Here is a 27,780-nt window from a genome sequence, read left to right on the forward strand (position 1 = left end):
ACCCCACTCCCTAAAATGACTTTATTAAACGCTGAGGTCAGTGAACATGCACCTCTTTCATTGAGCAGGGCAGCCTGGGGTGCCTTAGCTTCCTCCTTCCAGACCCCACTCTGGGCCTGGGTCCTCTGCTGTAGCCCTGTAGCCTCCTGCCTGTCCCAGGAGCTACCATCTTTGGAGAGCCAGAGGCCATAGTGGACCCCAGACAGGGGGCGGGTGGGGGTGGGGGAGAAGAGGCCTTCCAAAGCAGGATCCAGGGAGACAAGGCCTGTCAAGGTCTCTGGAAGAACTGAGACCACCAGAGGCGAGCTGGTGTGAGAGGCTGGAACTTCCTACCTGCACCCAAACATCTATCATATCTGAAATCCCTTTTTTCAAGTTTGGTTTATCTGTTTCTTGGGAAGGGAAAGACTTGAAGCCTGCCTGTAGCAATCAGTTACATGTTAGTATGAAATACCCCATTTACCTGAGCTGGCAATATTGTGTCTAAATGTGTCCAGGGACAGAAAAACAGATAGGGCCAGAAGAAAGAGCCCTCCACTGAGAGTTAGGAAGCCTGGCTTCTAGCTACCAGCATGCTGTGTGACCTTGGGTGACTCAAGCAAGCTCTCTGGGCTTCAGTTGCCCCATCTATCCCCAAAGAGCTTAACATCCTTGACAGTAAGGCCCTTTCCAACACTAACATTTCCAAGCAAAGATGATTCAAGCCTGGAGAAAGGAAAGGAAGCAGGAAGGAGAGAGAAAGACAAGAAGGAAGAGGACTGTGATGAGGAAAAGCAGAAAGGCTCCAAGAATGGATTCAGAACCTGCAGATCCCGGGAGAAGAGGCCAAGCCAGCTAGGCTGCTGTCCCTAGCGGCACTAGCCCCCCGTCTACCTGAAGAACTTAGAGTTGGGTAGCCAAGGGCCAGGAAGGATCAGGTACCTGGTCAAGCCCGGAGTCATGAAGCTCAGAGGGGGTTAAGGTGGCCAAAATTGAGACCATTGTCAGGCAGTCCAAATAATGTACCAAAGACTCTGCCCCAGTCTCCCTGCCTAATGCCCAGAGCTTGGACAAGTGGGCATGTCCCACTGGAGCAGGAAGTTAAGGCCTGGGGAAGCCCAGAGAAGGGTCAGGTGGGGTAGAGGAAGCATGCTGTCCTCTCGTCCCCAGGGTCGGTCACCTCACGCCAACCCCTCACCCACAGTCTCTTCACCACATCATCCCTGGACATGCCCAAGACTCTGGCTGGACCTTGGGGAAGTCCTCATGACGCCGCAGGGAATTCCCACCCAGGGCTCAGCCAATCAGAGCCCTATACGAGCCTCCTGATAGGTGGGCCTGCCCTGGTAGCCAAGATTGGCCCACACCTCTCAGGCTGCCCTGTACTCTCAGCAGAACTCTGCCAAGTTCTATGTCCCTCTGCCTGCTGCTCCAGTAGCTCCTGGTGCAGTGGCAATAGCCCTCCACCAACTCTGCCTCACACCCAACCGGGACAGCAAGGGAGGTTGATCCTGCTGGCTCCTGAGCTGCTGTAGGTGGGTGGGTCCCAGCAGAAACGGTGTCAAGTGCAGCTGCCTTGGGTTCCCCATTCACGCTTAGATCTATTTGCTGATCTGGGTCAGGGAGCATCTCTACAGGACTGATGGATACCTTAGGGGTCAGATGGAAATGAAAACACTTTACAGAGTTCAGCCGTTTATTGCCTTCATGGGATGGGAGAAGAAGGGGAAGAGATGGGGTGAGAGAGGGGTGCCTCAGCTGAGCGCCAACTCCATCTGGTCAGAGCTGGCCAGAAAGGAGCAGGGGTGGGGACCAAGCACTGGCGATGCGGACACTTCCATGGGCCCCACCCCCTTGGGCCGTCCTCCCACACCCCTGCTAGCCTGATTGGCAGGCTGTACCCACCCTCTCCAATCACGCCTGTGGTGGGTCCTGGTTGAAGGGCTGGAAGACAAGGAAGATGGGTTTGTCGGGCATCAGGATGAGGTTGAATATGGTGTCCACATCACTGAGATGCTGCAATTCAACCTTGAAGCTCTCCAGAATCTGAGAAAGAGGGGTTGTGGGCTTAGGAGAGAGGCAGGGAGGGTCTGTCTCCCCCAGGCCAGGCTTATTGACCTGTGAGCAGTGCCTGTTGAGTGTGATCTGAGAGGCTCCAAGGGGTCTACTGCCAGCTCCTACTGAATCCTGCGCAGAGCCTGAACACGCCACTAGTGCTTTGTCCCCTTGGTTCAGGCTTTCACTTTGGTTTCTACAAGACCTTTCCCACCCCACCCCCATCCCATCACCACTGTGGGGAACATATGACCAGGGAGCACCAGTGGGTGGTAAGTGGATTTGCCCAGAGAGGAGACAGCAGGGAATTGTGGAGGAGGGGAGACAAAGTAACGGGAGACAGATGTCCCCAGGCTTGACTCACATGGATGAGGAAGAGGGTCATCTCGAGCTCAGCAATCCGCCGACCCACGCACTGCCGTACACCCCAGCCAAAGCCCAGGTTCCGGAAGTGAATGAGGTCCCTGTCTTTACCCAGCCACCTGGTTGGGTCAAACTTGTCCGGATTCGAGAAGAAGGCAGGATCTCGGCCCATGGCATAGATGGCCACTTGTACCAATGTCTAGGGACACAGTGAGCAGAGGTCTGAGTAGGCCTCACCTCCTCACAGCCAGGAGCATTACCCGGCATCTCCACTCCCGGTCCCTAGCCTGGCTACCCAGCTGTGCAGCACAGGACGCTGCCCACTATGTGACCTTGAACGAGGCCTCCCCTCCTTCCCTGAGCCTCGCCCATTAAATGGGCGTGACTGAAGACACTAGGCCAGGCACGGCGCAAGGGATTGCCCTGCCCCTTTCCTCAGTACCAGAGGGTCCCCAGAGCCCCAGGCAGCCAGTGGGATCTCCCTCCTAACCCTACACTCCAGCAACATTCCAAAGACCATCACCCACTGTGTCCACCACCTCTGCCCTTCATTCGGACTTGGACCACTGCCACCAAGGACCCCACCAGCCAGCTCCAGGAAGAAAGGTAGGACAGGAGCCCCCATCGCCCCCATCTGTACGCAACTGCAATCTGCCCCTGGCCTTGTCTGTCTGACTGACAGAGCCTGCAGCCCTCCTGCTACACCTACCTTGGCAGGAATCATGTAATCTCGAAGAACCAAGTCATTTGCGAGGTATCTCTGTAGGGTCACGGAGATGGGGTGGAGTCTGCCAGTGAAAAGCGTTCAGAAGCTGATGCCCTAAGGCCTGGACGAAGCCCTGCACCTGGCGTGGCATCTCAGCCCCAGCTGCAGCACCCTGGAGGACCTGGAGGCAGGAGCCTTCTCCCTATTCCCAGCTATCTTCCCCAGACTTCCCACTTCCTGCTACCAGTCTCCTCCACCAGCGCGTTCTTGTAACCCTGTGCGCAGGCACAACCCTGCCCCTGCCCAGGGATTTGTGGGGCGGGGGGGGTGGGGACAGGCATAGGTGGGGGTGGGCTTGCCTCAGTGTCTCCTTGATACTAGCTTTGAGGAGCGGGACCAATTGCAGCATCTTGCTTATGTCTCCCTGGGCCTGGCGCCGGGCATTCAGGACCTCCTCCCGCAGCATGTCCTGCACATTCAGGCTGCGTGCCATCTCATACAAGTGCCACTGCAATGTCATGGATGTCTGGCAGGGAGTGAGAGGGTACAGAAAACCAAGAGGACAGGTCACTCCTGGGGCACCTAGACCCAGGCTAAATTTTCGTTGCCAAACACCTCTCCCCACCCTTCTCCCAGTATCCAGAAACCACCATCCACAAAAAAGCAAAACAATTCAGACGGCAAACGTCCAAGAAGCCTTTCTTGTGGCCCAGGCAGGAATGTTTGGGGCAGCACTTGTCCCTGCCCTCCCCCTCATGTCACCAGAGCCCACCCATCTCCCCAGCCAGTAGAGGGTCATCCACATAGCTAATGCCTTCTTCCAAAGGACTCCAGAGGCCCTAAGAGGCCAAATCCTACTTCTGTAACGGTTGTACTCCTGAATGATTGCCATTCATCTTGAGATGCCTGTTAAATGACCAGCCCTCTCCCCAGTAGAACTTCCCCCTAAACTTAACATCTGCCTACAGCAGCACAGCATATAGTGAGGCTCAAAAATGCTGAAACCAGGGCTTCCCTGGTGGCCCAGTGGCTGAGAGTCCGCCTGCCGATGCAGGGGACGCGGGTTCGTGCCCCGGTCTGGGAAGATCCCACATGCGGCGGAGCGGCTGGGCCCGTGAGCCATGGCCGCTGAGCCTGCGCGTCCGGAGCCTGTGCTCCTCAACGGGAGAGGCCACAACAGTGAGGGGTCCGCCTACCGCAAAAAAAAAAAAAAAAAGCTGAAACCAGAACAACCAGACCTGTTTTCTATCAGTATTGCAATTAGCACATGGTATATACTGAGATTAATCTCAGTGTTAGCCCAAGGTCGTGACTGTTAACTTTCACTGAAGGTATGAGTGACCCTCGTCAAGCCCCACAGTTCAGATTCCTCAGCGGTGGGACCCTGGGCTGGAACAGCCCTCTGCCCTAGGGCTAGGATACGAGCTGTTGGCATATTATCTTACCAAGGACCATATTTTGGTCCAAGAGGTTTGGACATGCTCCTTCTTCTTCCCAGCAGAAACAATTGTGAAAAAATGTCATCCAGTCACTTCCTGGCTTGAAATCCTTGCCTGGCTCCCTGGAGTCCCCAGATCAAGTCCAGAGGCTCTGACCGGACCCATGGACCCCCTCCAACACTTGCCTGTTGCTCCCAGCCCACCGCCACCTCTCTCCAACATGCTCCTCATGCTCTAGCCACACTGAGCTACGCACAGCTCCTGAAGCCCAGAAATCTTCCTCATGCTGCTCCCTTTTCCTACAATTCCCTTCCTCAACCTAGGAAGCAAGTGTGTACTCCTTCCTCAAGGCTCAGATCAAATGCTTGTATTTGTCTCGGTACTTCCAAGGCTTGACACAGAATGGGTACTCAGGAGATACTTGTTTAATAAGGTAGTCAACTAAGTTACTAGCTGTGTGACCTTGACAAAGTTCCTTAACCTCTCTGTGCCCCAGTTTCCTTATCTGAAAAAGGGTTGTTGGTGAATCCTAAATGAGTTAACACATGTGAAAAGCTTAGGACCCCCGCCTGCCACATAGTAATCGCTTAATAAATGTTACGTAAGAATAATAGCTGCTTTGGTGCAGGTGAGCTTTTTTCGGAGATCTCTTCTACATGACTGACAATGAACTATATTTAAAATATGCTCAAAAAAAAAAAAAATGCTCAAAGCCTCCATCTGTAGCCGAGGGACGGAAAGGCCTCCATTAGAGTACAATGTAAATATGATACGTAGGAAATCAAGTTATTCACCTAAGCATGACACATGCTTCTCCCCAGTCCTGAAATGCTATTCCTCCTCTGTCCTCCTGCAATAAGAGGAAAGACAAATTGATTTTACTCTGTGGAGCACTCTCCCTGTCCTACAAGGCCATGTTAGTCTCTCCCTTCTTCTCAGCGTTGTCAGTACCTGGCACGTGCCTCATCACCCAGCCCTATAATACGGTGAGGTAGTCATCTGTGTCCATGTTACCTCCTTGTCATGGGCTGAATTGTGTCTCTCCCAAATTCATATGTTGAAGTCCTAACCCCCAGCACCTCACAATGTGACTGTATTTGGAGATAGGGCCTTTAAAAAAAAAAAAAAAAAGGTAATTAAGGTAAAATGAGGTCATGTGGGTGGGCCCTAACTGAATAGGACTGGTGTCTGTATAAGAAGAGAAGGAAGACCATGTGAAGATGTAGGAAGAAGACGGCCATCAATAAGCCAAGCAGAGGGGCCTCAGAGGAAAACAACCCTGCTGACATCTTGATCCAGAACTGCGAGACAATATATTTCTGTGGTTTAAACCACCCAGTCTGTGGTACTTTGTCATGGCAGTCCTAGCAAGCTAATATACTCTTCCTCTCTGAGCCATCTGGGAGATTTGAAGTCTACTATAGTCACCTTTATAGTCTCAGTGCCCAAATCATAACTAATAACCGCGAAACACTAAAGAATTAACCCTCACCATCACATTAGCTTGAGAAAGTTTAAGGTATTGGAAAAAGGGATGGCACATAAGACAGAGAAGTTTTGACTTTCAAGAACAGAAGTTTCTGGGGCTTCCCTGGTGGCACAGTGGTTAAGAATCCGCCTACCAATGCAGGGGACACGGGTTCGAGCTCTGGTCCGGGAAGATCCCACATGCAGCGGAGCAACTAAGCCTACGAGCCACAACTACTGAGCCGGCGCTCTAGAGCCTGTGAGCCACAACTACTGAGCCCGTGTTCGCCAGAGCCTGTGCTCCACAACAAGAGAAGCCACCACAATGAGAGGCTTACGCACTGCAACAAAGAGTAGCCCCCGCTCGCCGCAACTAGAGAGAGCCTGTGCGCAGCAATGAAGACCTGACACAGCCAAAAATAAATAAACAAATTAATTAATTATTTATTTTTAAAAAAGGACTTGGCCATCCAGGACCTTTAAAAAAAAATAAAGAACAGAAGTTTCTGAGGTATTGTTCGGCCTCTGGGAGACACCACAGATGATGCCTTCAGACATCGGGACAGCTTTTCTGAGGTCCTGCCTTCCTTCCTGACTCAGAGTAAGCTGTGTCACCCACCTGTGCCTAGTCACTCCCTCCTCAGAGGCAAAGACAAAATGGTGGATCAGCCTCAAGGCATGCTCCATGCATGACCAGCTTGACCCGCCCTCCTAGGAGATTAGCATCTAGGAAGTAGAGTCAGGAGAGGGAGATGGACCCCACATGGACAGGGTTTCAGACAATGAGGCAGGCTAGTGGGAGGGGGCATAGGGGCACAGGAAGGGACAGGATGTGCCCCTACAGCCACCTCACTGTGTCCTCACCGTGTCCACGCCCCCTGCAAGCATCTCTGTAATGTTGGCCTTGACGTCCTCAGAGAGCAGCTTGTCATTTCCCAGGAGCCGGTAGAGGATACCTGGGTAATTGGTGAACTCTCTTTTCCGTCTCAGGTCCCAGTAGAAGTTCTCGGTGTATTTTTCAGCTGTGGGGCAGGAAGAAAGAAAATAGAGTGAGGCCAGGACTTCCCTGGTGGTCCATTGGTTAAGAATCTGTGCCTCCACTGCAGGGGACACAGGTTAGATCCCTGGTTGGGGAACTAAGATCCCGCATGCCATACCATGCGGCCAAAAAAAAAAAAAAAAAAAATGGAGTGAGGCTCTCTGAAGAGGGGAGGGAAGGAGCACGATCTCTGGTGGGAGGTTGTACAGGGGCTTGGGGATTCTAGAGCCCTGCACTTTCTAAGCTGCCGTCTTTCTGAGCAGCAGTCTCTGCTAAATCCTCCATATGTTTTTTTGATTTATTGACCATAGCTCTTTGGGGTAAGTGCTATCATCCCCATTTTACAGATAAGGAAACAGAGGTCCATCTAAGATAATGACTTGCCCAAGGTCACAAGGGTGTCAGGGGCAGGGGCAGGATTTGACTCCAGGCCTGGCATCTTCACCACATCCCAATCAGCCTTCTCCACCCTTTACCAATCTCTCTCACCAAAGTCCTACTCTGTCACCAAGCACAGCTGTGTCTGAAATACTGGTGCTTAACCCATGTTGGGAATCACGGGCTCCTTGGAAGAATATGATGGACCTCTTAAATCCTCTTTCTCCAGAAAAATCTAATCAGCCCACCATATTCAGGGGTTCCTGGGCCTTCCTGATGCCCATCCCTGCCCACCAGAGGGTGGGTTTTCTACATGGCAAGCCAGTGCTCATTGACATAACTTGGGACAAAGAGGCAGGCTGAGGTCTGGAGCTTCCAGCTGACTTTCTCTCTCCCTCTGTCTCTTTCTCCCCACTCCCCCAAATCTCATCCCTGCCAACCGAGGCCCGGATTTCCCATCTCCTGAGATAGACAGGGCTCTCCTGGCCCCCACATATGGCTGCTCAGGGTACAACCCTCACCTTTATTGAAAATTATGTCCCATGCGGCTACATGGTCTCTCCAGGTCTTGGTCCTGAACAGACGGAACAGGTCTGGAGGGAGGTTGAGCATGGGGACACTAGTGTGGAACATCTGGTAGACAGCATCGATGAACTTCTGGGCCTCGGGATCCACTACTTCGTCCAGCATCCCCAGGCGCTCCCCAAACATGACATTGGTGATGGCTGCAGGGGAAGCAAGGTTGAGGAATCTCTTCCAACCCGACCATCTGAGAGCCTCTGCTCCCAGGCAACCATCCCTCCCAACACATAAGAGCCCCTGCACCCAACCTCAGCTTCCTTCAGTAAAGAAACTGAGGCCCGAGTCCCAAAGGGCTAAAATTGCAGGGCTAAGGAAAACTGCCTTTCTGGCGGCCAGTCAGGTCCTTCAGAGGGTCATGTGGCAGACCCTAAAAAGGGATCACTTGAGGGGGAAGCACAGCCTCCAGCCCAGGCTGGGATGAAACTGCTCAGCCCCTCTTCCCCCAGCACCCTCAGCAGCCTCTCGGCTTTCCTCCTGGAAAGAGAGGTTTCTCGTCTATAATTGACCAAAGTGGCTAAATACTTCCTGAAACATGTCAGATGGGTGCCTGGGGGACATCAGTCCCTGGTAATTGGCCATCCAGGGCCCACTCTGGCTGGACATAAGAAGACACAACAACTCCAAGGTTTTCCTACCTCCTGGGTCAGCAATCTGAACGCTGATTTCATGCCAAACTCTGGGTACTCCAAATCTCCTGAAGAGATTTGAGCCCCCATGAGCCCCCATCAAGCCACAGGGCCTTTGCATGTGCATGTTTCCTCTGCCTACGCTGTCCAACCTCCTTATTCCATCTGGATAATTCTTACACATCCTCCAATACCCTGCTCGGATTAACCACCCAACCCTCCCCTTCCCTCCCAGACCTAAAGGGAAGGTCTCTGTCCCAGGAGATTTGCGGAATGAAGGACCAAGCCAAGCCTGGCTTTTGGAGGAAAGTGGCAATCGGGACCTACATTTTAGAGACTCTTGCCCCCATAGCTTGAATCAGATGAGAGCGTGCAGCTCCCCCTGGGTGGCTCATGGCAGAGAATGTGTTCAGCGGCTCATCTCAAGCCAATCCCGACACTTCTTCAGGGTCTGTGTTGGGTCTCTAGGTGGGACGCTGGGTTCTCCCACCCCCAAGACTGTGGCCAGGTAGGTTCAAGCCCCTTACACTCAAAGGCGAAGCGAAACAGGTCTTCCCTGATGTCCCCTGAGAACTTTCCAGAGCCCTGCTGCTTGATGCGCCTGTGCAGGACGCCGACGAAGTCCTGAGACACTGGGTTCAGCAAGGGAATGAAGTTCTTTATGGCCTCTGGAGCCATCACCTCCGTGTTCAGGACCAACCGGTCTTTCTTCCAAGCTCCTGCCTTCCTGAGAAAACATGGGCCCTCGGGCCCTCACGGTCACAAACCCCAGGCCTGGCAAACACAGAGGGGGCTGACTTGGCTCTCCCAGGAGGCTGAGCCACAGCTCAGAGTCCAGCACTCCATCCGCGTCCTCCTCTGCCCTCACCTCCTCCCAGCTTCTGCCTGGCCTGGGCGGGGCAGCGGGGAGAGAAGTGGGGAGGTGTGTGACAAGAAAAAAAGAGGCTGAAGGAGAACAAAACCCCAACCCTGCTCTACTCTCTCTGCTGCTGCTGCTTCAAGCCAAAGAAATCATATTCTTAGAGCCTTTAAGCAACTTTCCAACCCTCTAGTCTTTGCCTCTGCTACAGGCCTGCCCTCCTCACCACTTCCCCTTGCTCCTGGCCAATCTCACCTCCTACCATTCAAGGGCCCCTCTACATCACCTTTTCTGACCCCTGCACAGACACAATTGACCAACCTCTGCACCCCCAACACGTCCCATTAATCACATTGGTGGGGAATCTCAGGTGCCCAGAATAGGGTTAATGCCCATTCTTATTCTCAGCTTATGGCCCATTCTTGAAAATAAATCCATGCAAAGCCCTCTTTGTCATTTTGGGGCTTTGTTTATTTACAAGCATGTTATTATGAACTCACCACCCAGCAGAAAAACTAGGAACTTGACAATAACCTACAGATGCCCACCTGGTCCTCCCACATCCTGCCTCCCCGGCTAAGGGGACCATCAACCTGGATCCCTTGTTTGCTTTTGTATATAGTTTTATCTGACCGACATGTATTTCTAAAACAAACATACTTTTTAAATATGTATACTTGTTTTCAACTTCTTCTAAAAGCTGTCGTGATTTGCTTTGTTCCCTCAATTTCATATTTCTAGGTATCATCTGTACTGTGGTGAGTCACTGAGTCTGTTCTTTTTGACTGGGGTACGCCACTGTCATTCATTCATGCTCCTGTTGGGCATTTAAGTGGTTTCCAGGTTCTCACTATTATGAACAACCCTGTTGCAAACATTCTAGTACCTGTCCGCCTCGGGGGGGCAGGATATTCTTTGGAGTATATGCTTGAGAGCAGAACGGCTGCATTGTAAGCATGTGAACATTCAACAGCAGGAAGTAATGTCCAACCATTTTCCAAAGTGATGCCATCAGTTTTCAGCCCCACTAGCAAACTATGAGCATTCTAGTTGCTCTATATCCTCACCAACACTTGCTATGGCCACATTTTAAATTTTTGATGAGCAATTTGGCGGAAAACGGTACCTATTACATTTAAATACACTGATTTGTTCATGTTTCTCACTGTTCCTTTAGGCTATAAGGGACTCACGGTGGCAGGGCCCTGCCCTACTTGTGACTCAGAACCCAGCACAAGGACTGGTACATAGTAGACACTCAATAAAATGGGACTTAATGAATGAACCAGTAAATGAGGACTTTTCAAGGTCTTTAATTACTCAGTAAGATCTTCTGCCTGACCATGTCGCGGAGGGTTGGCAGGGCAGTTCACCATCCCCATCATCTGTTTTATGGAGGCAGGAAGATGACAGGGATTTGTCTAGAGGCCCCAGCTAGAAAGAAAAGGCAGGGCACGCATGGCCCCAGCCCCTCACCCCCATCCTCTGCCCTCGCCACAGCTGCCCATCATCTCCCTCCAGCCCCTGGGAGATGGCCCAAGACTCACTTCAACAGGACCCCGATGGGTTTCTCGTAATACTGGTGATAGGCAACCCAGGGTGGGATGTTGTATCGTTCTGGGTTGGGTCCCTCGAACTTAAAGAGAAGGGCCACATCTTCAGGGTCGATGATATAAACTGACTCCAAATTGCCGAGCTTCTCTCTGGAGGGGCAGAGAAGGGGTGCTGTGATGTGAGGTTTGAGGAGAACCACGCACACCCTGGGCAATCAGGACACAGTTCTCGGCTCGTCTGTAACCACCTTGAGGCTGACAGCGCAGAGCAGACAGGCCTGGGAGTGGATTCCGTTCCAAGCCTCCTCGCTGTGTGACCTAAGTCCCTTACCCTCTCTGAGCCTCAGTTTCCTCAGTGGAGGTAAATGCAGTACCTGTCTTACAGGATTGCTGAAGGATAAGATGATATGAAGTCTAGGGCTGTGATTCCCGTGAGACATTCTATAAGTGACAGCTTTGTGCTTCTCTTATCATCACAGTGGCTCCTGCCTACCTCAGCACATCCCCAAGACTTACCCAGGGCCTTCTATGGACCATCAAGTTCTCCATGTTCATTCTTCCTTTGTGTCCACACTCTCAGCACCCTCCACCCTCTCACCCAGGCAGAGCTCAGAAACATGGCGCCTTCGTGGCAGCTTGGGGTGACCCTGTACTGAAGTGATTCCATTCAGCTTGTCAGGCAAGCCAGGCACCGGGCCAGGCAACCCCTTCTAGGCTCTAGGATTGAAGTTCTGGGAGTGGCTGCCCTGCCCCCTGGAATCAGATGTCCAACAAAGTACCTTGTCGCTATTAAAATAAAACTACAGTAAAACGTCAGACCCAGTGTATAAATATACCTCAGAGCACTTTGCAGAGAGTATTAAAGCACAGCTATTGTGAAACAACAGAAAATTCTACTTCTCACTTGCATCTGCCTTTTGCATAAGAAAGTTAATTCAAGATACCCTTTAAAAAAAAAAAAAAAGGTCATGAAGAACCTAGGGGCAAGATGGGAATAAAGACGCAGACCTACTAGAGACCGCACTTGAGGACATGGGGAGGGGGAAGGGTAAGCTGGGACAAAGTTAGAGAGTGGTAGTATATATATGGACATGTATACACTACCAAACGTAAAATAGATAGCTAGTGGGAAGCAGCCGCATAGCACAGGGAGATCAGCTCGGTGCTTTGTGACCACCTAGAGGGGTGGGATAGGGAGGGTGGGAGGGAGGGAGACGCAAGAGGGAAGAGATATAGGAATATATGTATATGTATAACTGATTCACTTTGTTATAAAGCAGAAACTAACACACCATTGTAAAGCAATTATACTCCAATAAAAATGTTAAGAAAAAAAGGAATTAAATATATTTATAAATTATGTTCTTAGAGTAAAATAGCAAAATAAAAGATACTTATTTCTAAAGAAAAAGAAAAAAGACACACTTTAAGGTAAAATATCATGGAACATACAGGTATAAGCCAAATTCTCATTCTCTCTCTCTCCCCCCTCCCTCCCCTCTCTTCCTCCCTCTTCCTGGAGAAAGGAGAGGGAGGGGGAAGGGGGAAGGGAAGGATAGGGAGATGGAAAGAGCACTGCTTTAACCAGTGACCCATAGAGCCTGGGCCTACCTTCCGCAAGTCTCCTTGGCGAGCCATGGCCTCCTTTTTTTTTTTTTTTTGAATTTTAATTTTATTTTTTATACAACAGGTTCTTATTAGTTATCTATTTTATACATATTAGTGTACATATGTCAATCCACAGCCTCCTAGAAAATCCTCTCAGTGTTTTCCCAGCTGCCACACGGCCTCAAACCACTGACCCCATTAAAAAAAAAAAAGCTAAGCAAAGTCCTTGAACTGCTATTGTTATTATCAATTCCACCTCTGGGAATCTAGCCCAAGGCAGCTATCTGACATCAGACAATGATGCCTGATGGATGAGAATGTTCATAGCAAAAAAATGGAAAAGGATGTGTAATAGCAAAAAAAAAAAAACCTAGAGTGGACTAAATGTCCACTTTAAAGAACTGGCTAAAAAAATATACCTTATCCATGCTATGGGTTACTATGCTGCCTTTTCAAATTATCTTAAAGTGAGAAAAGAGAAAAGAGAAAAGAAGTCCTCCATACATTGCTATAGGACAACGCCAAACAGCGTATAAATATATTCACATTCTGAATGGAATATAAATATTATCAAAACTGAGATTGTATCTGATTTCAATTTTTCTAAATTGTTTGATAAAGAACAGGGACAGCCTTGTATTAAGGAAAAATCCACAAAACTTGTATTTTAAATTCCTCACGTTCATTTAGAAGTTTGTTATTTCAAGGCTATAGCTAGAATAGTGACACACTGAACTGTAAGTTAGACAATCAAGATTCCAGCCTTGGGTTTGCCCTGATGAGCCGTGTGACATTGGTAAGACCCTTCTCCTCTCTGGGCCTCAGTTTCCCCATCTGTAAAGTGGGGATAATAGCACCAACTTTAAGGACATGTGCCAAGGCTCAGATGAAAGTGACTCAGAAAGTAGAAAGGGGTTTTATAAAATAAAGAGCTCCTACGGGGACTAGGGGCAGGAAGGATGAGGCGGGGTGGAAGAAGGGGATAACGAGAGAGCTCCATGAAGTGAGGTTGGGGATAGAGGCCTGGAAGAGAGAAAGAGACAGACAGACAGACAAGGAAGAGAGACTCAGGAGCAGACTTCTCCCAAGCCTGACATTCAGTCTGGCGGGGTGGGGGGGCAGGCAGCGCCCTGCCTCCAGCCAGCTATAAAAAAGTCACTTAAGACTTCAAAAGGCATTGTGGGAGAGGGAGGAAGTGACCCTGACTAGGGAGCAGCTGGTCCCCTACACAAACTAGCCTCCTCCCCCAGCCCACCTATCCAACCAGCTAACATGTCCTACATGCCCTTCCCTCATCTCAACCCTTTCACTTAAAGTAAAAGTAAAGTATTGTCCCTCCTGGTGTCCCCTCCCTGCCCTCCCATCCCCCTCACCTATGCTCTCAGAAAAGCACTCAGGTGTGTCTTGAAGCCCACCCACCTTAGAAACTGCTAGACCAGAACAAGTGAGGCCTCCCACCAAGGGCAGCCCCCAGACCCCACCTCCATCCCAGGGCAAGAAGGTGGGGTACACAGTGATCAAAAGACCGAAGGCCCTTCCTCCTGGCAGGAAGCTAGGCAGATGCTTGGGGAAGAGGGGCTCCAGCCAGGCCTAGTGGAAGGGACAAAATCAGCTGCTCCAGAGCTGCACAGGGCCAAGGGCCAAGGCCAGCGCCCCAGCAGGACCGGGTTCTAGCTGAGGGACCAGGGCAAGAATCCTAACCTCTCTGAACTTCATTGTCTTCTGATAATAGGGATGATAAACTTACCTTGCAAGGTGTGCTGCGGATAATGGATGTAGGGAGGCATTTGTCAGGGCTTGTTCTCTTAGCATTCCCACCTCCCTAAAGTTTCAAAGGGTATAGGACCTGGGGACTGTTGAGGCCTCAGGGCTGGGAAGTGAACCCACTGTCTGGGAAGCCTTATCCCTTCTCCTGCCACCCCCAGGCAGGAAGAAATAAAGCCAGAGGTGAACAAGAGCCTGGAAGGGGAGGGCAGACCATGCGAGGAGAGGGGAGCCCAGCAGGGCTGCCCTATCCCACCAGCCCCCAACCTCTGCCAGGCTTACCTGTAAATGGGGCCATACTTCTGGAAGTTCTGGACGTGGTGATAGTGGATTTTCTGTGAGCCCTTCTCCCTCCAGAAACGGTATAGGTTAAGCCAGCCATTGTCACCAGGGGTGGGGATCTCGTTGAAGGGGCGAGGGGTTTTAGTGGAGATGCCGGCTCCCTCTCCAGTGCCCACCCTGGGATGCCCCAGGCCCTCCCGCGGGGTGCTCAGGAGGGGCTGGCAGCCTCTGACCAGGACTGAGTGGAGGGGAAGCCCCCTGGCCAGCATGCTGCCCCTACAACTGCTCCTACTGCAGCAGGGCCTGACGAGGTGACTCTGGCCCTGGGCCCCTGGGGCCCAGCTTATAACCACCAGCTCAAGGTTAAGCGAGAAGCTGACAAAGCGGTCAGCCTCCCTCCTCCTCCCGCTGGCTCCAGCCCACATAGCCCCTCCCAGACTCGAGAACTGTAAAGAAAGAATGTTGTCCACCATTCCAGTTCTACAAAGATCAAGCCATAAGCCACTGCGGTCACCCACCTGAGGGGAATCCCTCCGTGCACCCTGAGGGAGACTTCAGGATGAAGAAAAACAGGAAGCATTTGGATTATACTGGCCCCTAGAGACGTTAAGATGTATATCTAAGGAAAACTTTCCATGCCCCTGGACTCTTGCACCTTCCCCTACCTAGAAAAGCACTAAAAGCATTAACTTGAGATGTCTGTTGATTGTGATTAGCAGTAATCTTTTCATGTTAGGCTACATGGTTTTTTTCCAGCAAAAAGTTCATATAAATCGTGGCTTCTCCCTTACCTTTCTGGAGCAGACCCTCAGAGCTATCTGAAAGGCTGTCTCCTAGGCGATAGTCCTGTAGGGTAGCAACACTTGCCACCCCAAAATGTCTCTTTGGGATGCAGATTATTTCAAGATGAGAACAATCAAGGCCCAAAAGACTTGGGAAGAGACTGACCTTCCCTTTAACCGCCTGAAGAAGAAGTTAGATAGAAGGCCTGTTTCAGGAATCACCAAAGACATCGGCAAAGAATGTGGACTAAGTGTGGTGAGGGAAATTCTTAGAGACCAGAGACCACTCTGCATCCCATAATCTCTGCATGGCCAGCAAACATTTATTTACCAAACATTTGCTTTCCCATCTCCACGTCCCTTCAAAGTCCTAAACCCCTACCTCTGGCATCCTCTTTTGTCTCCAGCTGAAGACGGTGCTTTAGGTGACATTTTCAGCTATTTTGGCGAGTTAGTTTTTCTGAGTCTCTCCCATGTATGTGTGTTTTCTTTTTTTAAAGATTTATTTATTTATTTCGGATATGGACCAATTTTAAAGTCTTTATTGAATTTGTTACAATATTGCTTCCGTTTTATGTTTTGGTTTTTTTGGCCACAAGGCATGTGGGATCTTAGCTCCCCAACCAGGGATCGAACCTGCACCCCCTGCACTGGAAGGCGAAGTCCTAACCACTGAACCACCAGGGAAGTCCCTAGATGTGTTACTAAATTTTGTTTTATTTTCTTCTGATGAGACATCAGTCTCATGTCAATTTCATTCTTAGACCAGCCAGAAGAAACTAGAAGGGTAGAGGAAAACGTCTTCCTCCCCAACAGGTGGCAATGAGGGTGGGATGCAACTTTACTGGCTGGACACTACTCACTCCAAAGCTGCTACAGTTAAGAGACCCTGGGATAACTGACAAAAGGCCCCAGAATGTAAGAATTCTTACTATGTCAGTCTCCCGGATCTCTGCCTTCAGGGTCTGTTGGAAATGAGACTCGTGAGTTTTTCTCTTTTCTAAAATAGATTAGCTGGAGAAAGTATCTGTGGGCAGCTCCTTGGATTGGGTAACTCTTGGTTTGAAATTTGGCAGGGTACCCTTGCTTTGTTGATTCTTCTGCTCCCAGAAATGGTCACTGTTTTCCTTTGTCTCTGTTTCTGATGTCCTTTCTCATAAGGAGGAAAACCATTCAAATGATTAGGTTTTCCCTTCATCTTGTTCTATGTCTTGAGAGCTTGGCTTGTAAACCAGTGAGAATAGTCTCTCTGGTCTCTGCCACCTGGAAGGTGCACACGCCAGTGTGCATTTGGCAGCCTGTTGAAGAGACTGGGATTCCTAGCAGTCTTTGTCCAGCCATGCCAGCTCTCAGGGGAGTTTATCATATAGGGTCCCAGTCCATATGGGGGCCTTTGTCATCTCAACCCTCATTGCTTTATTAGTGATGTGACAAAGGTCTTTAATTTCTTAGACTATTTTTTTTTGCGGTACGCGGGTCCCTCACTGTTGTGGCCTCTCCCGTTGCGGAGCACAGGCTCCGGACGCGCAGGCTCAGCGGCCATGGCTCACGGGCCCAGCCGCTCCGCGGCATGTGGGATCTTCCGGGACTGGGGCACGAACCCGTGTCCCCTGCATCGGCAGGCGGGCTCTCAACCACTGCACCACCAGGGAAGCCCTCTTAGACTATTTTTGAGACTAAACTTTCTGGATCTTGTGAGGGCTACATCCTTTACACTATCTTGTAGGGATGCCTCTTACACCTTATTGGTTTGAGTCACTATTAGGACCCTACTTGGCAACGGCCAGACGATGGATCCTTTAAATTGGAAAAACGTCTAAATTGATAAAATATTTTAGAGAGCTCTCATCATAAATAGCTATTTTATTGGTACCTATGAAAAGAATAAACTAAAGGGTGGATACAAGAAATATAACAACTAATTTTAAGAACTCCCTAATGAGAAAAAAAAAACAAAACAAAACAGTTTGGGAAGCCTTAAAGAGTTTGGTATCCCAGCTTCCCCTCATAGGGAACAAGGTGGAAATTTTTAAAGGGTTATTTAAAAATAAGGTAAATAAAACAAATATTGAAAATAGTGGAGAGATTCCCTGGTGGCACAGTGATTAAGAATCCACCTGCCAACGCAGGGGACACGGGTTCGATCCCTGGTCCGGGAAGATCCCACATATATGCTGCGGAGCAACTAAGTCCATGGGCCACAACTACTGAGCCTGCGCTCTAGAACACGTGAGCCACAACTACTGAGCCCACGTGCCACAACTACTGAAGCCCGTGTGCCTAGAGCCCATGCTCTGCAACAAGAGAAGCCACAACAATGAGAAGCCCGTGCACCGCAACGTAGAGTAGCCCCTGCTCGCTGCAACTAGAGAAAGCCCGCGCACAGAAACGAAGACGGAACACAGCCAAAAATAAAAACAAATAAATAAATAAATTTATTTTAAAAAAAGAAAGTAGTGGAATAAAGAGAAATCAGGAAGGGAAGAGTCACTGGACTCTTCCAGCAGAATGGAAATCTTTAGATGGTTATTAAGAAATGGGATAAATAAAACAGACATTGATGGGATTAAAACAAAGATTTTCATACAGCCTTACCTAACATTGGATGGGCCAAAGGGACCCCCATTGATCCCCTCAAACATTAAAGGGCCCCAAACATGTCTACTCTATTTACCCCTACTTTAGAAAAATTTTAGAGGCTGGAAGAAAAAAAAATACACTGAAAAACCTGACCAGCAATCGCTTAGGGCAACAGTTAGACCAATTAATCAAGTTAAAGAGCCACAGAAGGCCCTGGGACCCTTTGCTCCCCACCTCAGTGGGGACCCAAAACCTTTTAAACAGGAGTGGATAAAACAGCCAGGGGATACAAGGAAAGAGTTCCTGGGACTCCTTGTGAAACCGAGTCCCCCTAAAACCGAGTTCCCCTGCCAAGTTTATGATTAACCTCTCTATCCAAAACTTTATTCCCTTTCTTGTCCCATTCCTGTTTCCCTTAGGATTGAGGTGTATCAAAGAAAAAGGGAGATTAAAACTGAGCAGGACCCTGTAGGGCCTTCCCCATGACAAGACCCCACTGTGTCCCCCACTCCTTTTTTGTAGAAAAAACTTTAGTCTCCTAGACCTTCCCCAAGTTTCCAAGAGCAGGCAGAAGAAGTTAATAAGAGAAGTGAGGGAATGCAGAAACAAAGGAAAAGCAGTCGTCAATCAAGAAAAGTAACGGTAGCTTAAACAACAGTTCAGTGATAAAACAGAGTCCCAGTTCCTCCTCAAGGGCTATAGATAACAATCTGGTGCATATCTTAGAGTTGTTCTGCAGAAATTAAGACCACCCCACACCTGGTAAAGGATGGTGGAGCCCAGACTGGTTGGAACCAGAAGATTGGTGATAAAGATTCCTGAAATATCACCCTGCTACCTCACCACCAGCCAATCAGAAGAAAGTCCACAAGCTGCAACCATCACCCCTAAAGTTGCCTTTAAAAACCCTTCCCTGGTGGTCCGGTGGTTAAGAATCCGCCTTCCAATGCAGGGGACGTGGCGACCCCTGGTCGGGGAACTAAGATCCCACATACCGCGGGGCAACTAAGCCCGAGTGCCACAACTACTGAGCCCACACTCCGCAAACTACAGAACAGAGCCTCCACTCTGGAGCCCCTGCACCACAACTACAGAGCCCACGTGCTCTGGAGCTCACGCGCCGCTATTAGAGAGTCTGTGCGCTGCAGTGAAGATCCCATGTGCCACAACTAAGACCCGATGCAGCCAAAAAAAAAAAAAAAAATACCCTTCCCTGAAAGCCACAGGGGGGTTCAGGTGTTTTGAGCATAAGCTGTCCATTCTCATTGCTTAGTGTCCTGCAATAAACGCTGTACTTTCTTTCACCACAACCCAATGTCAGTAAATTGGCTTTGCCGTGGAGTCGGGTAAGTGGACCCAAATTCGATTTGGTAGCAGGGGTAAGATAAAGACTTGCTGATGGGGTCCTAATGGAGGCTATGGTTAAAGGTATAAGAGTTAACAGAATCGGGATGAAAGTTTATAAGGAAATTGGTGTATCTGCATGGGCTTTTTGTAATATGGTTGCATCTCTTTTGCCTGATGGTACTGTGAGGATAGACATTGTGTCTCACTGGGGAACGCTTCCCCCACCTGGTATTTTAAGACAGGGCATAGAAATCCAACCTTCAGGCAATGTTAACTGAACATGCTATAGAAATCGGCAGAGTTGCCTGAACCCACACAGTGTGAGGTAAAACCTGGGGACTAATATTCAGGTGCTAACATGAGCAATAGTGAAAGATTTTTGCCTCTAGGGTGAACTGGTCTGGGGTTGACTTGTGCGCTTGGAAACAGGGTCTTTGTTGAATGCCTCATGCAAACCTTTGAAGGCATGATACACTGAACCCTGACGTTGTAGAACATAAAAATCCTTTGATTTCTAGTTTAGTTGGAAATCTCTCTGATACAAAGAAGCAAATTAAAGAAAATGTAGTTGGGCAAATCAATCTTTTGATATCATTTAGACAGCAGCCCAGTTCTTCAGGAAATTGAAAGCAACTTTGTCTTGCAAAACTTACAAAATCAGAAATATAAATACAGCATGCAATAGCCTGAGACTGAGCCTAGTTAATTTGATCAGGTAGAACTTGAAACCAAAGGAAAAAAGAGGAAAAGTGACCTTTTAAAAACTACAAACTGCTGGAAAGTTTCCCTTACCCAAAATCTTGTTCACAGCCTGATTCTAGTTCATGCCTGATTCATGGCTAAAATTTTTAAATGAAAGCTATGAGGTCTCTGGTTGTGTCTGTCTATAGGTCTCAATGTGTATATTATTGGTGTGGTATTTTTCTACCTCTTGATAGTATTGCCAATATTAATTTGTGAAAGAGCTTTATTTAATTGGCTTAAAATTAAGCACTTATAAATGAAATATTTCTAAATTTCAAAAGTGTAATAGAAATGAACCCAAATGTTTTTCAAGTTCATGTGATGTAGGACTACTCTTTAGTAAATAAAAGCAAATTTTTAATTATTGGTTTAATTTAAATAGGCATGTCTTAATGTTATCAGCATTAAACTTAAAACTCAAAACTTTTATTCTACCCAAGTTTACCAAAAGTCAAATAAGTTTATGTTATCTCTGTTACAAAATTTGTCAGCAAGAAAAATATCTTGGGATGATGGGTGATTTAAGAGAGGAAAAAAGAGCGTTTCAGCAGAAACTGTAACACAACGGTTGTGGATATTAGATTCTAGTTCTGTGTATCATCTTTGAGGTTTTGTTTTTCTATAAAATGGACTGTATCCTGAATTCTTATAGTTTCCTCAAAGATTTGACTACAAAGCTCCAAACTTTTCCAATTTTTCTCCTACTTTGACTTGGAATCATTGAGAACTAAAACTGCACTTTTCTGAAGCCCTGCAAACTAAATCTAGATGACTTGATAGAAATTTCAGAGAAATCACAAGAGCTCATGTTTAGGCAATTTTAATTTCTGTTGTCTGGGCCACTCAGGAAGCTTACCTAAATACCTGACAACATCATCAGAGACATTTCAAACTTCAAAAGGTGCTTCGACTCTGACGTCTGGAAGTCTTCTTGACTGACAGCTCTCAGGACTCAGACACTGGGTTTGTAATTTGCTCCAATCCTTAATGCCTCTTATTAAATACCCGATTGCTTGTACCTCATAGGCCTAACTTTGAGAATCCCCCTGTATCACCATTTCCTAAAATGAATTTTACTGACCTGCTGTCAGGGCTAAGAGAGTGGTTTAAGGAAGTGGAACAATTGACCAACTCAGCTTCTGGACGGTGAAAATTCTTAAAAAGTTTCAAAGGCAGGACTGTAGGGAAGCAAAACTTGCCAACCCAAAATGTCTCTTTGGAATGCAGATTATTTCAAGATGAGAACAATCAAAAGACTCAGGAAGAAACTTTTGACCTTCTCCCCAACTGCCTAAAGAAGTTAGATAGAAGGCCTGTTTCAGGAATCACCAGAGACATCGGCAAAGAATATGGGCTAAGTGTGGTGAGGGAAATTCTTAGAGACCAGAGAACACTCTGCATCCCATAGTCTCTGCATGGCCAGCAAACATTTATTTACCAAACATTTGCTTTCCCATCTCCACGTCCCTTCAAAGTCCCAAACCCTTACCTCCAGTGTCCTCTTTTGTCTCCAGCTGAAGATGGTGTTTATGGTGAAGGTTGCAGCCTTTTTGGCGAGTTACTCAGGTCTTCTGAGTCTTTCTCCTGTGTTCATGTTACTAAATTTTGTTTTATTTTCTCCTGTTAATCTGTCTCGTGTCAATTTCATTCCTAGACCAGCCAGAAGAAACTAGAAAGGTAGAGGAAAATGTTTTCCTCCTGACAGACCTCAGTAAGTCCCCTAATAAAACTGAAACCCGCTGCTCTGACGTTGTGCAATTTTTTCAGTTGATAGTACCGAGGCTTGGTCTGGATTTCCTGCAGTCAGAGAGGCTCCCCAAAGCACAAGGAGACCCCTCTGTCTCTGTCCTCAGTGCCAGCCCCAGTGGGCCCTTGAAATGGTATAGATTTGTGCCAGTCCTGTGCTGGGGCCTCCTGCTAACCCCTGCTCTGGGACGCATTGAAACTGAGTCCCCCTAAAACTGAGTTCCCTTACCGAGTTTATGATTAATCTCTCTGTCCAAAACTTTATTCCCTTTCTCATCCCCTCTGACTTCAATCCTGTTCTAACTGTGCTACCAGAGTCAGATGACTAAAATTGTTGTTGTCAATAACATCGTTAACGTACTAAAATTGCTGCTGTAGCCATCATCAACAATGTACAAACTCAGGTTGTTTCTCCAGGACAAGATGAGCTAACAGACCCTCAAGCCATGAACCACTTGGCCAGAGATTGTAAACCAGAGACATCCTGACTCCTATGATTAAGAAATGTCACAGAAATGTCACAAGACCGTAATTAACCCCAACTTCTTTGTTCTTCCCCTTTAAAAAACCTTTAACTCAAAGACCGAGTGGGAGTGGATCTGAGGCTTGTCTCCTACTCCCTTGCTTGGCGCCCTGCAATAAACACTGTACTCTCCTTCGCCACAACCTGGTGTCAGCAGATTGGCTTTGCTGCACATCAGACAAACAGACCCAAATCTGGTTCGGTAACACTAGCTGCTGGCAGACATCCATGAGCATGTGCAGACAGCCTGGGGTTAGAGATAATAATGAGGGGTCCAAGAAGAGGCCGGAGCCACCTTGCAGCTTTGGGGCAACATACATCTTAGTTGCAGCTCCATTATTTATAGGTATATGATTATAAACTGTTTTTGTATAGTTTCATGATTTTTAAAGTTCTACTGTTTCTGCTCATTAAAAAAAACCCCTATATTTTCTGAAAATGTTGTAATTAACAGGTATTGCTATTATTATTTTTAAAGATATTACTATCTAAAAATAAAACTGAATTACAGTCATATTTGCTCACTGTAGAACACTAAGGAAAAGGACAAACATGAAAAATTAAAACCTCCTGAGTCTTTCATGTTGAGCGAAAGAAGCCTGACACAAAAGAGTACATACTGTTGGATTCCATTTTGACAAAGTTCAAGAACTGGCAAAATGAATTTATGGTGTTAGAAGTGGTTCTCTCATGGGGTAGTAACTAGGAGAGGGGATGGGAGAACTTTCTGGGCTGCTGGAAATTTCTCTGTCTTGATCTGTGTGTTTACATATGTAAAAATTCACCTGAGCCATAAACTTGTGACATTTGCATCCTATGGAATATATACAATTAAAATGTAAAGAAAAACATTCATCTTTTTCTAATAGATTCTTTTTCCTATAAAAAAACAATGGGCCTAGGGCTTCCCTGGTTGTGCAGTGGTTAAGAATCCACCTGCCAATGCATGGGACACAGGTTCGAGCCCTGGTCTGGGAAGATCCCACATGCCCTGGAGAAACCAAGCCTGTGCACCACAACTACTGAAGCCCGTGCGCCTGGAGCCTGTGCTCCACAGCAAGAGAAGCCACCACAATGAGAAGCCCGTGCACCGCAACGAAGAGTAGCCCCTGCTCGCCTCGACTAGAGAAAGCCCGCCAGCAGCAGTGAAGACCCAACACAGCCAAAAATAAATAAATAAAATAGATAAATTGAAAAACAAAACAAAAAACATGATGGGCCTTTACAAAGAGGACACTGCTTCTCTAATTAGGAATTAAACCCAAATCAAGCTTTAGTGCAAATCTTCGATCCTTAGGTACAGTGGAAGGAAGGAAGTCCCTGGCTGTGGGTGAGCGAATAGTCACTGGGGGCAGAGCCCAGAGGACCAGGGAGGGTACTGGAAGCCCCCGCCCTGAGAAGCTCTGCACAGCACTGCCCTCTGGCAGGGAGGGGGCAGCAATTCGCTCAGTGGGTTCCCGCAAGGATGACAGCATTGCCACATCTGAACCTCTGTCCTGCTGGCCCAGAAGGCAGACATCAGACTCACTGTTTATGGGGCCAATGAAACAAAAACTGGCTTTTAGGGCTTCCCTGGTGGCGCAGTGGTTGAGAGTCCGCCTGCCAATGCAGGGGACACGGGTTCATGCCCCGGTCTGGGAAGATCCCACATGCCACGGAGCGGCTGGGCCCGTGAGCCATGGCCGCTGAACCTGCGCGTCCGGAGCCTGTGCTCCACAACGGGAGAGGCCACCACAGTGAGAGGCCCGCGTACCACAAAAAAAAAAAAAAACTGGTTTTTATCAAAAACTGCTGGACATCCAGTGCTGGGCTGCCCAGGGACAAATGCCCATACATTGCTCTTTCTGGAGATTCTCCATCTGACAACTCCACACCACCGCTGGAGGCAGAAGCCAGAAGCTCACTTTCCCAGCATCCCTTATACCTGGTACACAGGCAAGCCGATGACTTGGGCTCCACCAGTCAAATGCTCCCTTGTGAAATTTTAGTTGAGAAGGTAGTGACATGGAGAGGCAGCACCATGTGGAAGGTATCTGGCACCCATGGTGGCAGAGACCTCCAGCCTGGGCCAGCTGCAGCATGTGAGCCCTGTGGGGTCAGTGGGTGGCCACCAAGTCATCCCTGGATGTGATTCAACTGACGTTCCTGACACCATGGCATCCAAGCCTGATTATCTTCCTTCCCGGAGATTTTGTGAACTATATAGTATCCCTTGATAAATTCCTTCCCTGAGAAATATTAGCTAGAGTGAAGTCTGTTCTTGACAACTAAGAATGCTCAATGAATCAATAGTAAACAACTATTATATTGCTAAAAGTCCACCACATTTCTACATGACAAACATCGTTTGCAACTAAATTAATACAGCTAAGATGGACCATCATGTACCATCCTACTTTTAATTTATGCCCTATAGACTCATTATGGGGACATTCTGGGAACCAAAGAGAGGAAGTCTCATAACAAAGTGGTGTTTGATGGAAACAAATAGGTTTGGTATGGGGACTGCCACTGTAACACCTGTCATTCCATCACCCTGAGATAAACATAAACCATATGTGGACTGAAAAAAAATGCACAATGTGGGAACTGTGAGTTTCAGTTTTATTGGGGGACTTACTGAGGAATATAGCCCAGGAGACAGCCGCTCAGATAGCTCTGAGGAACTGATCCAAAGAGGTAAGAGGGGAGGTCCGTATATACGTGATTTTGGAGAAGGGGTACATGCAGTCAAACACACATCTCAGTAGAAGGTTACTGTTAGTCATGAGGAACCGATATCCCAGTAAATTATTTTAATGCTTTTCTAAGTATGAGAAGATGCAAGAATCTGGGTTCAGACAATTTTCTCCTGAAAATATCTAACTTCTGAGGGCCTGTTCTACCTGTTTTCCCAGAGCACAGAGTGCTTCATTCCTTCATTCCTGCATTCCTTTTAGGGTAAACTGTAGGTAGAACTTGATGGTGGGCATACATTTTGATGTATTTCCCTTAGTCCTTGTTTCCTGGATCCTGTATCTCTCCTGTTTTCGGTACCTTACTTAGAAAGAGTACATGAAATGTAAAATGTTGAGATCCTGCTTATCTGACAATGTCTTTATTCTACCCTCACCCTGATTGAAAGTTTAGCTGGATATAGAATTCTGGAATTGCTGTTGAAAAATCCAAATCCATTCTGATTCCTGAGCTTTCACATTTGTCTTTTTCCCCCCCTCCAGTCGCTCATAGGACCTTCTCTTTATTTTGGCTGCTTCAAATTTCACAATGCATCTTGTCACATTAGTTCTTGGGCTGGTTACTGGGTGAGCCATTTTATTATTTTATTTTATTTTATTATTATTATTATTATTTGTTGTTGTTGTTGTTGTTGTTGTACGTGGACCTCTCACTGCTGTGGCCTCTCCCATTGCAGAGCACAGGCTCCAGACGCACAGGCTCAGCGGCCATGGCTCACAGGCCCAGCCGCTCCGCGGCATGTGGGATCTTCCCAGACCGGGCCACGAGCCCGTGTCCCCTGCACCGGCAGGCGGACTCTCTACCACTGCGCCACCAGGGAAGCCCTATTTTATTTTATTTTATTTATTTATTTACTTGGCTGCATCAAGTCTTAGTTGCAGCACACAGGCTCTTCATTGTGGCAGGCAGGCTCTCTAGTTGTGGCGCACGGGTTCAGTAATTGCAGCACACAGGCTTAGTTACCCCGTGGCATGTGGGATCTTGGTTCCCTGACCAGGGATCAAACCTGCTTCGCCTGCATTGGAAGGTGGATTCTTAACCACTGGACCACCAGGGAAGTCCCAGTAAGCCCTTTTAATCTGGAAACTCATATCATCAAATTCCTGGACATTTTCTTGTATAATTTATTTCATAATTTCTCCCTTTTTTTTTCTCTTTTCTCTATTTCTAGAACTCCCAGTAGTTATATGTGAACCTCCTGGATTTATCTTTTATTTTCTTTTCTCTCCTGTACTTCATTTCTTGGTCTCTTTATTCCACCTAATGAGAGACACCCTACTTCAGCTACCAGCCCCTCTGTTGCAATTTTTATTTCCACTATCCATTGTCTAGTTTCCTAGGGCCGTTTACTGTATCTGCATTTGGACACAATATGGACATGACAGTTTCTCAAACCTCTGAAGATATTAATCATAGGAGTTTTTTTTTAAGCTTTTTTGTTTTCAGTTTTCTTTTGTTCGCTGTATCATCTCTGTTTCCTCTGAGTTCCTTTTTCTATTTGTTTTGGTCCCTACCTTTCATGTTAGAAGTTTCCTCAAATGCCTACTAATTTTTGGCAGATCCCTAGTTGTCCTGCGTGGACTCCAAATTTAACAGTCAGGACCCAAAAGGCTGACCAGTTTGGAGCAGGTGAGCAGGGCTTGCCCAGCTGTGGCTTTGGGGCAAGATCATCAGAGAGGACTCCGACAGATCCCCAATGTCAGCGTCTGTATGACTTTTCACTTAGGCTGATCATTTTCCCCAAGGAAGAATCTTGTAATTTTCAGTATGAGACCTCTCACTTACCTCACTGTGGCTGGTGTCCCCAGGCCCAGAGCCTTCCTGGTTCAAGGAATCCAAGGAGCAAACCTCACGCTTTGACCCAGAAACCCTCCAGTGTTCTGTGCACACAGCTACGATCATCACATTCATACAACTTTCTGTGCTGCCGCATCGTTACCAAAATTGTCATAAGCATTTCTCACTTATTATTAAATACTAGTGAGCTATCTCTTGGAAAAGTTGCATCACATTCTGTGAACGAGGTTATCTGTGCCTTATTCTTTTAAGTTCAAAACTCTGAGGTTCAGAATTCAACTTGGGTGATAAGGTAGGAACAGATCATGTCAGGTCACAACCAAGGGGTGGGGGGGACTGGTGCTTTTATTTATTCCCATACCTGCAGCGTTCGACATCTCTATTCCAGACACTGGGCCATGACAGTGATGGCTTAGAGGAGGGGTCCAAGGGCCATGCGGGCCCTGCCCTCAGGGACAACACAGTTAGGGGAGGCGGTGAGAAAGCCATGAAGCAGGGAAGGCTAGAAGGACTCTGGACTCCAAAGAGAGGGGTGAAGCGGGATTTTCTCCAGGAAGTCTCAGTGGCCTCCATGGGCTCTCAGATGAGAATCCAGGAAAGGAGAAGCTTGCTGGTTTCATGCCAATTTCCTCCTCTCCAAGGCAACAGTTGAAGGATCAGTTCCAGAGAGCAAATGAGAACGGAACGGGAGAGGATGAAACAGGGAGGGGTTAGTTAGATCACAGCTCGGAATCAAGTCAACCAGGTTGGCTATGGTTCTGCCTCTTACCAGCTGATGACCTAAGAAACTTAATGAATCTTCACTGAGAGTGTCCACCTCGGTGT

General features: G+C 47.9%; 1 protein-coding gene across 1 annotated transcript; it reads right to left on the bottom strand.

The window, feature by feature from the left end:
- Positions 1–1,893: 1,893 nt before the first annotated feature.
- CYP11A1 (cytochrome P450 family 11 subfamily A member 1) lies at positions 1,894–14,969 on the bottom strand. Its single transcript, XM_067754591.1, has 9 exons — positions 14,701–14,969; positions 11,041–11,196; positions 9,162–9,361; positions 7,948–8,151; positions 6,874–7,031; positions 3,463–3,629; positions 3,107–3,185; positions 2,399–2,596; positions 1,894–2,025 (listed from the first exon to the last, which is right to left on the bottom strand). Exons 1-9 carry the CDS (start codon positions 14,967–14,969, stop codon positions 1,894–1,896), a joined length of 1,563 nt encoding a protein of 520 aa, XP_067610692.1.
- Positions 14,970–27,780: the final 12,811 nt, after the last annotated feature.

The sequence above is a fragment of the Pseudorca crassidens genome, chromosome 1 (assembly GCF_039906515.1).
Source record: "Pseudorca crassidens isolate mPseCra1 chromosome 1, mPseCra1.hap1, whole genome shotgun sequence".
NCBI lineage: Eukaryota > Metazoa > Chordata > Mammalia > Artiodactyla > Delphinidae > Pseudorca > Pseudorca crassidens.

What these genes read in the sequence shown, in the direction of transcription:
- CYP11A1 (XM_067754591.1), bottom strand. Translation starts at nt 14,969, where the DNA reads ATGCTGGCCAGGGGGCTTCCCCTCCACTCAGTCCTGGTCAGAGGCTGC. An exon ending in GGACATAATTTTCAATAAAG is followed by an intron (nt 7,032 to 7,947) that starts GTGAGGGTTGTA and finishes CCTGCCCCACAG; the next exon opens with CTGAAAAATACACCGAGAAC. An exon ending in TGACCCTCTTCCTCATCCAT is followed by an intron (nt 2,026 to 2,398) that starts GTGAGTCAAGCC and finishes CCTCTTTCTCAG; the next exon opens with ATTCTGGAGAGCTTCAAGGT.